Below are 17,211 nucleotides of genomic sequence, written 5' to 3' on the forward strand. Positions count from 1 at the left end.
AAAGAGAAGTGAATTGAAAAGACTCACTCATAGCTACCTAGCTCTTGACAGTTCTTTTCACTCCAACACTGCAACCCATCATTCCATGCTTCCATCAGCCTCCAATTTGGAACCCTGAGTCCTGATAGGAAAATATTGTCTAGGAAAATATTTTGAAGTTCTTCACTTTTCTGAGAGCTTCTTTCACATCCTTGTTCCTCAGACTATAGATTAGGGGGTTCAGCATGGGAATGACTACTGTGTAGAACACTGTGGCCACTTTGTCAGAGCCTATACTGTTGTCAGAATGGGGCTGGCAATAAATGAAAAGGATTGTTCCATGGAAGACAATGATGGCTGTGAGGTGGGAGGCAAAGGTGGAAAAGGTTTTGCACCTTCCCTCTGCAGAGCGCATCCTCAGGATGGTGAGGAGGATAAACAAGTAGGAGGTGAGGATGACCATGATGGTGATGGTCTCATTGAGAGTGGCCCCAATGTATATCAGCAGTTGATTCACAGTGACATCAGAGCAAGCAAGAGACAAGAGAGGGGGTAGATCACAAAAGAAGTGGTTGATCACATTTGATCTGTAGGATGGGATCTTAAGAGCTAAACACAAATGAATCAGAGAACACACAGTCCCACAGAGGTAGCAACAAGACACCAGCTCCACACAGAGGTTTCGGGACATGGTGACCATGTACAACAGTGGGTCACAGATGGCCACAAAGCGATCATAGGCCATCACAGCCAGCAGGATGACCTCAGTTACCCCACATGTGCAAAACAAGTAGAATTGCACAGCACATCCCAGGAAGGAAATGGTTTTGTCTTCATTTAAGATGTTAGCCAACATCTTTGGCACGATGATAGTGGAGTAACAGAAATCCACAAAGGACAAGTGGCTGAGGAAAAAGTACATGGGGGTGTGAAGTTGAGAGCTGACCTGGATCAGGGCAATCATGCCCAGGTTGCCCAAAATCGTGACTCCATAGATGGAAAGAAACCCCAGAAAGAGGAAGACTCTCAACTCAGGGGCATCTGAGAATCCAAGGAGGATGAACTCTGTCCCAGTGGTGCAGTTTTCCTTGCCCATATCCCCACTTTATCAGGGTTGGAGAAAAATATTAATAGCCATTCTCCATTATATCACCCAATTCAGTTTTGACTATCTCCTAAAAAGGACATGAGAATAAATAAGATAGGCAATTTTTTCAGTAATGAAATAGGACATTGCCTTTGTGAAGTTTAGGAAAATTTCAGACATTTTATCACACAAATGCATAGAGCTCACAGTTTGATTTAATTCACAGATCACATGAATACATTCACATCCATAAGAGCCTGTATGATTCTTTAAACTAGTTCTACACAATTTGGACCTTAGAACTGAATATTAGAAAGGCATCAAATATTTATTTAGCCATATTGTTTTATTAAATTAACATATACACACTACTATATGTAAGGTAGTTAAACAGCAAGGACCTATGTATAACAAAGAGAAATATATTCAATACCTTATAATAACGTAAAATGGAAAAGAATCTGAAAAAATAATGTGTACATATATATATATGTGAATCATTTTGCTATAGACCTGAAACTAACACAATATTGTAGATTAACAATACTTCAATAAAAATTGTTATTTAAAAATCCCAATACCTTTTTACTGACAGAATCTTTAATCAGTTATGGAAATATTGGGATCCCAGTGGATAATTTTAAAAAAATTACTACATAGTAACCTTCTTTTCTTCCAATGGAATTATGTGAAGTATGCTCATTAAGATTGTTAACCCACAAGCGCCCCTTTTTGTCAATATGTTTTAGTTGGGGAAAGTAACTTTTATCATCTATATTGGCATTTTTCCATAAAATTAGCATAGTTATTTTGTTAATTATGCTACACAATGTCTGTCATTTTTCAGGGAATTGGTACTCAGAATCAACCTTTCTGTAACTGTGATTCTCAAGCCTTATAAAGACTTATTTGACAAATTCTCTGCCTTAAATATATTTGGAGAACTATCCAAAGATGTGAATGTGTAATTAACAGAAATGCTTGCTGCTGCAATGCACCATTATTTACGAGAGCAAAACTTAGAAATAAAGTGCCAAGCAACCGCAAAATGCTCAAAGTTATGGTGCATACATTTTATGGACAATTACTCACCTTTTGGAATAAATTTTAATGACCTGAAAAATGATTATGATAAAATGGCAAGTGAAAAAATAGGAAAATTACACGTTAGAATATTATACAAGTATACATAAGTTGCATTGTGTATTTAATCTTCAAAACATGCATGGAATATAAATATTTTATTCCAATTATTTTAAAAAAAAGGAATGCAGAGAAGAATCTTGCCCGAATTCTCACAAAACATGAGTTTTATGGGGTGGAGTGATTTTTATTTTAATAAAGAAGAGTTACATTCAAAGATTTTGGCATATAGAAAATGCCAAAAGGGGATAAGAACACATTCATTTTTTTCTCTGCTGACCCTTCATAAGAATAAAATGATTCTGAGGCAGCTGTTATTTCTATGGGGAAGAGAGTCTGGATTAAATCCCAACACATTCAGGTATTTTCCTCATTCTTCAAATAACTTCATAGAGATGAAGAACATGTGAATTAAGAAATCCCAGTTTGAAAACAAATAATTATTCTGATGATATGGTTCTCTCTCTTTAATCACCAGTAAAAGTGAGTTTCTTGTATTTTTCTGATTTCAGAGTACATAATTTTGAAAACCTTTTCCTGTATTTAAGTCTAGAGATGAAAAATCAGGCTGCTGATTAGTTATATAACAGTGGTTCTTAACCAGGAGTGATTTTGATCCCCAGGGGACATTTGGCAAGGTCTGGAGACAGTGTTGGTTGTCACAATAGAGAGGGGCACTACCTACATCTAGTGGATAGATCAGGGATGCTGCTAAACAGTCTATGAGGCAGAGGACAGAACCTCCTTCCCCACCCAAATCCCGCTCACATACCCACAACACATGCAAACACCAAAATATGATCTGTCCCCAAATATATGTGAGGAGATGTTCTGCCCATAATACCCTTGGCAGGATGATATGATCTGTCCCCAAATGTCAACAGTACCAAGGTTGAGAAACCTGCTATGGAGAGACATCCCAAAGGTCCTTTGGCACAAGGCCAAAGTAAGTCCTCTCCTATCAGATTCAGAAGTGGTTTCCATGTTTGTGTCCCTCTACAAGCGGTCCTGAGGACCCCTGACTACCACCCTCAGCATCAGAGTGACTGGCAGAATAACCTCCCTGCTGTCTTTTCTAGGTTCCATGGATGGAGTTAATGTGAGAGAGGAGGAAGAGGGAAGGAGGGAGAAGTCAAGCATTCTTCCCATTTTGTTTAAGCTCTTATCCCTCTTACACTAACAGCTATTACAAGATATTTCCTTCTGCAGATTGAATTGTTCCCATTTCCCATTAAGACTGTCTCTCAGTACAAGTAGGGAAAATACATTCATAAAGAAGTGCTCAAAACTTGGTATTTCTTAAAACACTTCCTAAATACAGACTTTTAAAAAAATGTCTAATAAGACTGCCCTCTTACAATTCCTCCTGCTCTTATACATGAGTATAATAAATTAACCCATGAGAAAATAAACAAAAAAACTTCTAGACCCCAGGAAATAACATTCAGCCCATTCCCCCAAAATAAAGGGTAGTCCAACCAACCTGTGGGGTAGACATTACCTCTCCTGGGTCTGAAGATGCTGTGATGGAAAATGTTACAGGCTTTTTGTTTCACGTGTGTGTATCCTGGAGCCCATATTTCTTAAGCTTCCAAGAGCAATCATTGATCTCTGTGGGACATCAACAAGATATCAAGAAAATAACATCATCTTGGGACTCAAATAATTGATGAGTTTTATGAGATACAAAGAGAGGGAAAAGTGATCCCAATTGGTACATCTTGTTATAATCCAAGGGGATTTCTTCCAGAGCTCATGAGGAATTGCAGAACATTGTATGCTGCATTCAAATGTTGTTCTCTGAAACAGGGGTTATGTTGCCATTATAAAATATGTAAATAAATTTTACAAACTTGCCTGTCTTACACTCAAAGCTCCTTCCTGGAGGGCACAGGGTCTGAAGACACAACTGAGTTTTGCCAAATACCAGAAAAGGGTGGGAATAATAAACCTCCTTTACTGAGAACGATAGGAACTGCTTACACTTCCTGACCACTTCCTATGTGCTGTGTACTCTTCTGAATACAACTATTAACACATTTCATCTTTATACAAATAGGTGAGGTAAGTACAGTTCTTCACCTTTACTAATGAGGTGACCGAGGCACAGACAGGTGTAACTTGCACAAAGTCATGAATGGAATCACTGATAGAATGAGGCCATATACTGCTTTTTGGCTTGTGCCACCCATCCAACCCTGTGAGGATGAGCTGGGCTACTGAACGGTGCTGGATGGCACACGCCCTACTCAAGGCAGAGGCCATTTTATGGGTTTCCTGGAGGGTTTCTCCCAGGTCTTCTCCTTATCTGACTACATAACGTTTCCCTAAACCAACAGTGTTCAAATGACAGTCTGTGATTTGTGTCTTTGGCTATATCAAATATTAAAAGAATTCCATGAGTGTAATTAGTTCTAGGTAATCAGTTTCCAAATTCTCAACAACATGCATGTGCTTCCCTAAAATTGATCCAATAATTTCCTGAGATCAAGGAGTTTTTCTGCATCTCCTTTCCACCCAGCACTCTCAGTATTCCTTTTATTTCATTTTCAGAAGCAAGTTTTCCTCTTATCCATTCACATATTACTCCATGAATTATCCCAATTAGATAAACAAAAACAAACTTCCAAAACCTAAAACTTAAGAACACTGTGAAATATTGTTTTCCACGAAGCCTGACATTTGCTTTAATCCACGAAATTTTCCAACCCATGGTAAGACTTCTTGTTTCTCTTTGGGTTATACATATTTCTTTTCTTGACAAAATAGGGACATTAGATGTGCATTTTAAATAATAGAGTGATGTTTTAAAATTAGATATTATTAGATTGATCTCTATTTCTATTTCTATTGATCTCTAGTATCTATTTTTTTATTGTTGTTACTATTGCCACAAAATGCATTCCCCTGAAGGAAAGAGTCTCATGACAGAAAGATTAAAAGGACACGTATTAAATAACATCATGGGCAGTGATGTTTTATATTATCTGGGCAACCCACTCAGAGGAAACTGCTTTGCTAATCTATTTATCTAAGACTTAGAGACAGGACAGGTTTTTTTTTTTTAATGATTTGAATATAATTACATAATTGAAATTAATTTATTATCATTATTCATAAATTGTATAATATAAATATAAAGTTGTAAGTTTTTGATGTGCTGTATTTATACCACATAAGAGAGTATAATTTTAGTAGACTATTGTATGGAAAGATTCAATGACATCAGCAATATATTAAACCTTTTAACTTTTTAATTGCATGTTTTAGCAAGGTTGCCTCTAAGTGGAAAAATAGCAGATATGCTTAATTGCTGTATAATAAGACTTGAGAAGGTGTTTGTGTTAACATCAGAAATTAAGAAAGTCAGTGGTTTTAGAGTCTGCAAAAAAGCTACTTCAAAACTATGGGAAGCTGGGACGAAGTGAGAGAATAGTATTGACATATGTACACTACCAAATGTGAAACAGATAGCAAGTAGAAGACTGCTGCATCAAACAGGGAGATCAACTGGATGAAGGGCAATGATTTGGAGGGATGGGATAGAGAGGGTGGGCAGGAGCCTCAGCAGGGAGGGGATATGGGGATATATGTATAAATACAGATGATTCACTTTGGTGTACAGCGAAAACTGGCACAACAGTGTAAAGCAATTATATTCCAATAAAGAGCTTTAAAATGTGAAAACAAAGCAAAACAGAAAACAAACAAACAGAAAATAACTGTGAGTTAAAAACAGTTGCTTGTTGCAGGGATCACTACTACAAGAGAAGCAAAGTAGCTCCACTGATCTGATCCTGACATGACTGGTCTTGGCTTGGATTCCTTCTATGTATGAGAGCAGCTTGGGAGGATAAGATGATGTAAGAGGGCCTCACACTCAAAGTCTGGATGTTGGCTAGATGCTGTTTAATGGGATACAGGTGTGGGCTATTCTACTCACTATCCAATATGCCAGCCTGTGCTTGTTCACATGGCAGCTTTTCTAAGAGATTGTGCAAATTCCAAGACATTGTGAGAAAGACACAGGGCCTCTGAGAGGCTTAAAAGTGGCACAGTGTCACTTCAGCAGCCTTCTGTTAGTCAAGGCTAGTCACAAAAGTAGCCTACATTCAAAAAATGGAGAAATTGATTTGACCATTTGATCGGAAGTGTAGAAACACGTGTGGATACCTGGATAACTGGAGACTTGGGGCCATGTTTGCAATCTGTCTCATTGGGTAATAAATCCTTCTGAAAGGTATAATCTCCAAAACTTTAGCCTTCAACAAAATTGGAAGAAAATCTAATTTTATGTATTGCGTTACTGTTAAAAATTTGATGTAAGATCATTGTGAGAAACTAGCTGAAATATGTGTGTGTCATACCTTTTCCAGCACAATTTCAGATAGAGTTTCTATTCCCACTTACCTTTAATACAACCAAATATTCTCAGTATTTTCATCTATTAAAAAGTACACAAGGACTAATTTATCTAGGCATATCGACTAGAGAGCAGAAGGGAGTACAGGTTATTGAAGCCAAAAATGAGCTATTAGTATTAGAGACCTGATGTTTCTAAATTGCCAGATAAAATAGATCCTGATGACTACCTAGCTGACATTATATTTTGAATATGGTTACATAGGCAATTAGTTTTCAACTCTTAGGGCAACTCCAAGAACGTTTTCTTTCTCTTTCTTTTTTTTTTTTTTAAGGTGGGAATCTAGTAGAGAAGTATAAAGATATTATGTTCAGAAAAAAGCATAAAGAATTGATAATGCTTTTGATGTATTCATAAGCAGAATAATAGCATGAAATGCAGGTTGGACAGGCACTCATCATGCTTCCTTTTTGCATGTAAGAATTTCTGAGAGCTGGTCTACCATTTTTAAGCCTCTAGTGGAGTCTATCATAGCTTGTCATACTGTCACACTGGAGCTCCTTTGAAAACATATTCAGAGTACAGATCATGTATTATCAATTTTCCATTCATGCCAGGTAACATGTATAAACAATTCAACACACACAAATGATCAAACACACACAAACACACATACACACACACGTACACATTTTGCAGTATTCATTCAATAAAAAGGTTTGTTGGATCATTGACTCAGTATTATGTTCTCACCTCCCTGTTTGTCATGCTTTAATCTCCTGAATAAAAATCCTATCTTGTTGAAATATGTATCCTAAATATATATCTTTTTCTTATCCAAGGCCAAGTGTACATGACACCTATTTTATAAAGGCATTTTTCTTAAGTCCCTAAATGGATTTGAACTTTTCCTTCTCTCAGACTCTGTGGTACTATTTTCTCCCTTATGCAATGGTCACTGCCTTAATTGCCCTCCTCTCAACACTGGATTTTCATTCCTTGAAGGATGAAGACTATGTCTTATCTGAACTGCTGTTTGTAGCTTTATAAGAGAAATGCACATTTGTTGAGATCCCAGTCTACTCCAGGTATGTTATAAGGAAAGTGGATGAAATGTGTTTATCGAGATTGTGCAAGGCATGCCACATGGTATCTAAACAGTCTCTTAATCTTCACAATCAGATTTGTTTATGTTGTCTCAATTTTGCAGATAAAAAATTAAAGATTTTAAAGATGGCTGATTTTGTTTTTACTAGGTAAGAGACAGAGTCAGATTTAGTCTCTTTGGGCCAAAACCCATGTTCTTTCCATTTTACAGCATTAATTCTCATTAATTTTAAAGTTATCTTTTAAAAAGAAACCTTTGCAGACATGCTTTATTTACATATCAAGGACAAATTCTACTAGAATATGCTCAATAAGAAAAGACTTTAGTGTTCAAGATCTTGCTGACTGAGTCCTTGACATCTTTATTTCTCAGACTGTAGATCAGGGGATTCAACATGGGGATCACCACTGTGTAAAACACAGAGGCCACTTGGACTGTGTGCCTGGAGTTTTTGGAGTTGGGCACACAGCAGAGGAAGAGGATGGTGCCGTGGAAGATGCTGATGGTGGTCAGGTGGGAGGCACAGGTGGAGAAGGCCTTGCAGCGACCACTGGCTGAACACATCTTGAGGATGGTGACAGTGAAAAGTACATAAGACAGGAGAATGATGAAGAGTGTGCTGACCTCATTGAAGGTGGCAAAAATGAAAAGTAGCATCTGGCTGAGAGAAGTATCAGAGCAAGAGAGGGAGAGCAGGGAGGAGAACTCACAGAAGAAGTGATTGATTGTGTTAAAACCCCAAAATGATAATTTGGGAACAGAACATGTGAGTATCAAGGAACAGGCTAATCCCCAGGCATAAGATCCAACAACCAACATAGCACAGAGTTTCTGGGACATGACGACTGTGTAGAGCAGAGGGTTGCAAATGGCCACAAAGCAGTCATAGGCCATCACAGCTAATAAAAAGGACTCAGTCACCACAAAAGTGCAAAAGAAAAAGAATTGTACCACATAGCCTACAAACAAAATTGTTCTGTCTTCTACCATGAGGTTCACCATGGCCTTGGGAGCAACGGTGGAAGAATAACAGAAATCCACAAAGGAGAGGTGGCTGAGGAAAAAGTACGTGGGGATGTGCAGTTTGGGGTTAATTTTAATGATTACAATCATCCCAAGATTCCCTACAACAGTGACAATGTAGATGGCCAGAAATATCAAGAACAGAGGGACTTGCAGTTCTGGGGAAACGGAGAAGCCCCAGAGAGTGAACGTGGCCCTGCTCCTATTTGTCTCTGACAATAACATCATTTCTGTTTGTCAGAATGTGGATCAGTCCTAGAAGCAAAAATATTAAGGAAAGTGATGATATCAGGCACTCTGTGAACTACTCTTTAGGAAGACTGAAACATGAAACAAAATATCTCTTTTAGAAACTCTCTATGTATTTTATACACAAGATATGCTAAATGCCTAAAATTTTTATTTTTTTATTTTTTTAAATTTTTTTTGGGGGTACACCAGGTTCAATCATCTGTTTTTATACACATATCCCCGTATTCCCTCCCTTCCTTGACTCCCCCACCTCGAGTCCCCCCCACCCTCCCCGCCCCACCTAAAATTTTTAAACAAGATAACCAGTGAAACTTTTTCTTTAAGTAAACAATACAATTATTGACATTTTTTAGTTCTTAATTGTAATTTTTAATATTTACAAGTAAAAACATGAGATCAAGGGATTTGGGAGTTATTTTAAATGACATCCTCCCATAACACTTCCAGGTTTCCTTGAACATTTTAAGTTCATAAAAGATTAACCTAGCATAGTATAATGCCTGATTATGTCAGTCCTACAATTTATAGCAAAAATGAGAAATTTCTAAGCAAATTAACTTTGCATCATACATTCATAATGTGACATTAAGAGTGACAGCCCTGTCACTTTCCATTTGTGTGTTTATTGTTAATTCCATACAGCACTTTAATACTTATTTCTGTTTCTGACTCAGTGAATTTGTTGTCAAAATAAATCTTAATTCATTTTTTTTCAGGGAGTGTGCTTCTCACCTCAGGGAGTCCTGATTGTCAGTCCCCCCTCCTTGCTTGAGGAATAATAACACTGAACAAATAACAAAGAAAATCTAGTCTCTTTATTCTAGAGGTGACAAAACACAAGATGGAAATCCTTGACTTTCCCTATAACATGCAAATAAGGACCAACTACATATCTATGACTTGAACCCTGATCCAAACTCTCAGCAATTATCCATTTCTCTACAGTAGACTCATTCAGTCTCAAGGTCTAGATACTAAGGTATTTCCTCTATTCATGATCATAGTTTTAATTTATGACAAATTAATATTTTAAATCTATGGGACATTGTCCATTGAAAGTGTCTATATCACAGAGTTATCCCAGAAAGCAGCATCAAGATGAGATGAGAAAGGAACCTAAGAAAATTTTCTCTCCCAGAAAGAATATCTCACTCTATTAAAGAATCTACCTTAGAAATGTCCCTTTTTTGTCCCTTCTCTCTCTTTTTCCTCCCTTTAAAACATAGGATATTTATTCTGTCCCTTTGTTATGCTCAAAGGAGAAATACTTGAGGTAGTACTACACTGTGAAGACATCCATAAGAAAATTGTAATAATTGGTGACCAACACCTCTGATTCTATCATACCAAAAAACTCTTTCTCTATCATTCTGGTATGGTTGCCTCGGGTCCCACAACCCAAGAAATAGATTTCAGATGGCTCATCAAGGAACATGTCAGATCATATGCAAAACTGAGACATTCAAGTTCCTGTCTCTTCCTAAACTCATAAATGTGACTACTAAAGGCAACCTCAAAAAGACAATCACAAAGTCAGACATTCTAACTATAGTTAATTTATCTGAGGCACTTAAAGTCATTTTAAGCTAATGTTCCATTTAATGTAATGGCTCTTATGTCTCAAATGGTGTTTTTAAATTGCTAATGTTTCTTTGAGTCTAGGAAAAATGACAGCTAATAGCTTCCCTACAAATTTTTGTCTATTTTGTTGTAGTTTTTGCTCTCAAGGCCACTTTATAATGTTAAATAAAGATGATCACCTTTCCTTTTTTTCACTAGTGAGTTTGTTTGATCTCTGTTTACTTTTTAAATTAAATATTTGTCTTTTTTACCTTGAGTACTCCTTTAAAAATTTGATGAAGTAAGGCAATGCATATTCCCCAAATTCCCAGAGGAACTCTAACCGCCCCCACTCCAGGCATCTGTTGTCTGTGGGGCTGTTATGCAGGGGATCAGCTGACCAGTCCTCTAACACAATGCCATGCAGGCTAAGTGTGCTCTGTCTTTCTTGAGAGTTCAGATAGGTAATTTTGGCAATGACTAGACATTTTTCAGGAACTGTCTATGTCTAAATGGCAAGTTTCCCTTCATGCTTTTTTTTTCTAGGTACCTAACATTGAAATTAATATTAATCTGTCTTTAGATTATTAAAACATACCTGCTGATGGGAAAGGTAGGACCTCTCCTAGCTGGGAGGGATGCATGTATTCTTATATCTAGAGTCACAGCCTATGGGACAGAAACCCTAGAGACTATCTGTTGCCTCATTCACTTAAAGCCATGAAATAAACAATTAAATTAATTGTCATTCTCTGATGTAATTCTTGTATCGCAGAAAACCTGGAGCAGTGTTATGGGCATTTCATATGAAAATCAATAGTTAAAGTCACTTTTCTCAGACCCTTCACACTTCAATACTTTCCTACAATTATCAAAATTATGTAATTATAGAAGTCATTGTTCTCAAATATTAACTGAATGAGCACAATATGCCAGGCAAAACCCTCTTCCTCCAATCTTCCACTCTCACCATAAGGGAGAAGTATGGAGATCCCTCTTTTAGGTCATCATGATTTATTAAGTGTTAAAGCAGAAATATTTACAAAGTCAAGTATTAATTTGGGAAAATGATCTAGTCCCTTTTAAATATCTCTTCTATTATACCACCACATCCATTCCATCTATTACTTTTACATATTAAATTATTAAAATAACACATATTCATTGAAGAAAACATGAACTATAGAATTGAAATATGAAAAAAAAGCACTCTAGAAATAATAATTATTAACTCAACTGCATTTCAAACCTTGCATTCAAGTATAGAGAAATGTGACCAACACTACCTGACTACCTGAGGCAAAAGATAAAGGTGAACCTCACCAGTGGTATAGTGTGGATATCATTTACCCCTGATATGATGTGATGAGAAAAGCTTCACCTCTCTGATATTCGTTCCCACAAACCAACTTGAGAAAATCATTAGGATTTTCTACCAGTACTCACCAGTATTCCTTAGAATTGTCAAAGCCAAGAAAAACAAGAAAAGAGTGAAAAATTGCCACAGACCAGAAGAGATTTGAAAGACATGATGACAATGCAACATGATACCTGGATTGGATCCAAGAAAAGAAAGAGGGCATTGATGGAAAAAATGATGGAATCCATATAAAATTTAGATTTTAGTGAGCATAATGTACCAATATTTATTTTACACTTTTTTTTTATCTTATTGTGGTAAGAACAGCATATGACACCTACCTCCATAAGAGATTTTAAATGCACCATATAGTATTGTTGACTACAGATATAACGTGTGTACGCTACATCTCTAGAACTTATTCAACTTGCTTAACTGAAACTTTATGCCCATTGATTTGTGACTTCTCACTTCTCTATCCACCTGCCACTGGCATCTCTCACTCCACTTTTGATTCTATGAATCTAATTCCATTAGGCACATCATACAAGTGGAATCATACAGTATTTGTCTTTCTCTGACTGGCTTATGTCACTGAGCATAATGTCTTCTATGTTCATGTATGTGGTTACATATTGCAGAATTTCATCTTATTTTAAAGGCTGAATTGTATTCCATTTTATGTATGTGCCACAGTTTCTTTATCCACTTATTTATCCATAGACATTTAGATGTTGTTTCCACATCTTGACTATTGTGAATATTTCTGCAGTGAACACAGGAATAATAAAATCCCTTTGAAATCATGATTTCAATGATTTTGGATAAATATCCAGAAGTGGGATTACTGGCTCATATAGTTATTTAATTTTTTTTACTGTGAAAAACCTCCATACCGTTTTGCATAGCAGCTGCGTCACTTCGTGTTTCTACCAGCAGTGTACAGGTTTCCAATTTCTCCACATCCTTTGCTGACACTTTTTTTTTTTTTATGATAGTTGTCCTGGCAGATGTGAGGTGATATCTCATTGTGGTTTTGATTTGCCTTTCCCTGATGATTAGTGACATTGAACATGTTTTTCTTCTTTTAATATATCTATTGGTCACTTGTATATGTTAGAAAAAATGTCTAAATCATGTTCTTAGCTGTCTTTTTAGTTGGGCTATTAGTTTTTGTTGTTGTTGTTTTACTCTTACATTTTTGCTATTGAGTTGTATGAGTTCTTTATATACGTGTTGGAGTTTAATCCTTTATCAGACACATGGATTACAAATATTTTCTCCCATTCTATTGCATCTTCTTTCTGTTTATTGTTTCCTTTTGCTGTGCAGAAAGTTTTGACAAATAAATAATGGCAATTGTATAAGATATTAACAGTATGGTTAATTAAGAATGCTATGGTTATCGTCAGATCCCAGTTCACCTGGAGCTGTCCTTGCTTTAGTACTGTAAGTCACACATACCAGGAATTCCCTTAATCATCTTTCTTTATAATGAAGACTTCTTTCTCAGGCTAACATTTCTGGTAAGCTCATCTCTGTTTCTACAACCGAGAACCAGCTGGTTTTAGATGTTTCAACACTAAAGGCTAGAGGGCCCATATAACAGTGAAAACTCTTGATGGTTCTGTGTTCAGATATCCAAGGATTTAAGGATTAATCAGAAGGCAATCTTCCCAGTTCAGTTTTCATTGCCTAAAATTCTTTGATTATCTTTTTCAGAATTTCTCACCCTTGGCACTATTCATATTTTGTGTTGGATTATTCTTTTTATGGGGAGCTACCCTGTACATGGTACCATGTATAGCAGCATCTCTGGCCTCTGTCCATTCACCCCTTGTCCCTCCATTGTGACAATCAAAAATGTCTCCAGATATTGTCAGAAGTCCCTTTGGGAAGGGAGGGGAGGTGCATAACTGCCTATAGTTGAGAACTACAGCCTTATTTCCTTGATTCCTGTAGATTTTAATGTTCGTCTGTCTGACTTATGTGCAAATTAAATATCTAGTTTCTTATCTCCCAAATGATATTATTAGATAGAATAAACAATTTGTATTAGCTTTCAATCTGGGAAGCACTGGTATCTAAAGTCTTTGTCCTCATAATTTCCTCCCATATATATTTTTTTAATTTTTGTTCTTGTGAGTCAGCATTTGTTTTTTCCATTCTTTAAAATCTGGCTTGGAGCTGACTCTGTTGATTCTGTTTCTCCAGAAGGTTAATTTTATTCTTTTCAGCTCAATTTTGTTTAAATACCTGCCTATTCTCCCTGCACAGTTCTTTGGAAAATTCACAGAAGCAGAGAGACATGTACCTGAAAACTCTCAGGGCCCCACTGTTCCCACACTCCCAAGAAACACTTGTTCAGAACACTGCTAGGAAGGAGCTCAGCTGAGACAGGCCCCTCTTCAAAGCTCTCTAGAAACCATGCACTTCCTGTTGCTGATACTTAGTGGTTGCAGTGGCTCAAAATCCCCCCCAAGTGATTTTGCCCTTGAAGAAATGACTGAACCTAACGTGTCATTTAGATACCTTCCATGGGCTGTGGGAAAGGCAGCCCCCCTCCAGCCTCTGGAGAAGTTGCTTATTGAGGGAAGAGGCTAAGACTCTTATTTCTCTTCCACACCCTGTTCCACAAAGGCCCTAGAAAAAAACACTTGCCTTATTCTCTAGAGGCCTCAAAACAAGCAATTAAAATTAATTGTCTCCTGATATAATTGTGTTTTGCTGGAAAATCTGAAGGAAAAATAACAGCAGCTTTAGAAATATTTTTATATGAAAGTTAATCAAACGTTTACATGTCTTCTCCCCCTTCTCCATAATCATTCTCATAGACTCCAAAAATTTTGGATAATGACAAGTCATAGCAAAAGTATCTTCATTACTCAGCAAACATTTCTCTCTTTTTTAGTGTATTGTTTTATTCTTTTACTTTTTTTAGATTTATTGAAGTATAATTGACAAACAAAAATTGTATATATCTAAGGAGTATATTTTGACATTCTGATACATATATATACACATAGCAAAATAATCACCACAGTCAAGCTAATTAACATATCCATTACTTTATGTTGCCATTTTCTGTTCTTTTCTTTCTTTTTTATGGAGAGAATATTTAAGTTCTACCATCTTAGCAAGTTTCAAGTAAACAATACAGTGTCCTTAAACACAGTGATATTGTTAAACATTAGATCTTCAGGATTTATTCATCTTCCATAACTGAAACTTCATTGCCCTTGATCAGTATCTCTCCATCATCCCCTCCTCCCAGCCCTGACAACCACTGTTTTACGTTCTGCTTCTATGAATTCTATGAGTTTGGCTATTTTAGATTACATATACAAGTGAGATCTGTATTTGTCTTTCAGCAAGTATTTCTTTTTATTTTTTTAACTTATTTATTAACTGTGTTGCGTCTTTCTTGCTGAGAGCAGACTTTTTCTAGTTGCAGTGAGCTGAAGCTACTCTTCCTTGCGGTATGCGGGCTTCTCATTGCCGTGGCTTCTCTTATTGCGGAGCACAGGTTCTAGGTGTGCGGGCCTCAGCAGTTGTGGCATGTGGGCTCAGTAGTTGTGGTTCCTAGGCTCTGGAGTGCAGACTCGGTGCATGTGGGATCTCCTGGACCAGGGATTGAACCCCTGTCCCCTGCATTGGCAGGCGAATTCTTAACCACTGTGCCACCAGGGAAGTCCTTTTCATCAAGTATTTCTTAAGTTTCTACCATGTTCCTGAGCTCTGTAAGACATAACTGCCCCTGCTAGCACTAACCGCACTGAAGAGTGGGAAGACCCTGCCTTCAGATCCTTCAGCTACTTTGTTATCATCCTGCCAAGGGTATTACTGCTTGTGGGAGCAAATCCCTAGCTTTACTTTCCTCATCTGAAAAGCTTGGCATAACTCTAATACTCTTCACAGCAGGAGTAAGAATGTGCTCACCATTCAAGTTCACATACTAGTTGCTGCAGCCAAACCTGGATCTCAAGGCTTATCTTCAGTCTTCAGGTCTTTATTCTATACTATACTGACCTTCATCTTTCAGTGAAAGGATCAAATAGACATGAATTGTAAAACCTTGATTGAGCTATGAAAATTCAATTTAAAATGTATGAGATAATCAGGGCTCAATTTTTTTTTCTGACAATATTATAGTGAATAGCATTGTCATTTGAATCCATACCATATTTCATCTATTTTAAGCTATACTTTTTCCTATTAAAAAGTCATTGTCTTTTGCAATTAATGGTAAAGAAATTATTGTCTGATATTTGAATGAGAAAAGACTGATTCTTATGGATTCATTTAATGATGGTGAATCTCATAATACATGAACTAAGAAATGGTAATGGACATAGAGAAGACGGACTCATGGTGAGAAACATTGAGAGACAGCACTCCTGAGACTGGGTAATAGCGTCCTCTTTTATTCAGTTAGGATAATCATGAATATGTTAAGCTGAATTTGAAAATAAAGTGAGCTTTATTTCTATCCAAGTCCTTTCTTTCAACATAAATGCTATGGATGAAATTAAGGCAACAGAGTCTAGGCAGATTTGTCAAAAATCTCATATAGTGACAGACAAAAATTGCAATAGAACTAGTGTTTCTCTTGTATATCTGCTTGCTTATTCAATTTGTATATTTCTCAGCTAAATATCATCACTTAAAGATCTAAAAACATCAAAACAAACTAACAAAGAAATACAGAATTTGAAGTCATTGATGCTAGAATTATAAATTGTGATTTCCTGTAGGGAAAAACACGTCCTAATCAAGCTCTAATTTCCTGTATTTTTGGAGATGGTTCTGTTTAGAATATTCATACCATCAAAGTGATCCTAAAGGAATTAAATGAGAGTTAGTGGTTTGGCACAAAATTTCAGAATATGGATCATTTTAACCCTGAAAATTGTTTCCCCCGTTCTTAAAGTGTTTTTTGAATTGTTTATTTATTTATTTATTTTTTTACTAGGTGTTGATTGTTCTTTTCAAAATCCATTTTTATCTGGTATGAGCAAATGCTCTTATGATTGATGTGATTTACTTCTTGTAGTGTGAATATTAAGAAGATGCATTCACGGAAAAAACATTTGCAAAGAGCTCTACAATTGGTTGCTATTAAATGTGATGTTTTCTTTTTGTTCTTTATAAATGTCATCCCCTCATTATTATTGTATCCAGTTAGAGGTACAAGATAGTTCTGCCCATATTTTAATATGGCAATGGCTAATAGAAGAAAGGTAGTATATACTAGATCTGCATAACACAACTGGGTCTTGCAGAGAAAATTTTGTACTTTGAATGTTAAATAACATTATAAAATAATGTATGCTTTA

General features: G+C 36.5%; 2 protein-coding genes across 2 annotated transcripts; both read right to left on the reverse strand.

The window, feature by feature from the left end:
* Positions 1-139: 139 nt before the first annotated feature.
* On the reverse strand, positions 140-1,075 carry LOC130849495 (olfactory receptor 5L1-like). The gene has a single exon (XM_057728429.1). It carries the CDS (start codon positions 1,073-1,075, stop codon positions 140-142), a length of 936 nt encoding a protein of 311 aa, XP_057584412.1.
* A 6,911-nt stretch (positions 1,076-7,986) lies between these two features.
* Positions 7,987-8,928, reverse strand: LOC130849459 (olfactory receptor 5D18-like). Its single transcript, XM_057728351.1, has one exon. It carries the CDS (start codon positions 8,926-8,928, stop codon positions 7,987-7,989), a length of 942 nt encoding a protein of 313 aa, XP_057584334.1.
* Positions 8,929-17,211: the final 8,283 nt, after the last annotated feature.

The sequence above is a fragment of the Hippopotamus amphibius genome, chromosome 3, assembly GCF_030028045.1.
Source record: "Hippopotamus amphibius kiboko isolate mHipAmp2 chromosome 3, mHipAmp2.hap2, whole genome shotgun sequence".
In the NCBI taxonomy this organism is placed as follows: domain Eukaryota; kingdom Metazoa; phylum Chordata; class Mammalia; order Artiodactyla; family Hippopotamidae; genus Hippopotamus; species Hippopotamus amphibius.

Coding starts and splice junctions, on each gene's coding strand:
- LOC130849495 (XM_057728429.1), bottom strand. CDS start 1,075: ATGGGCAAGGAAAACTGCACCACTGGGACAGAGTTCATCCTCCTTGGA.
- LOC130849459 (XM_057728351.1), bottom strand. CDS start 8,928: ATGTTATTGTCAGAGACAAATAGGAGCAGGGCCACGTTCACTCTCTGG.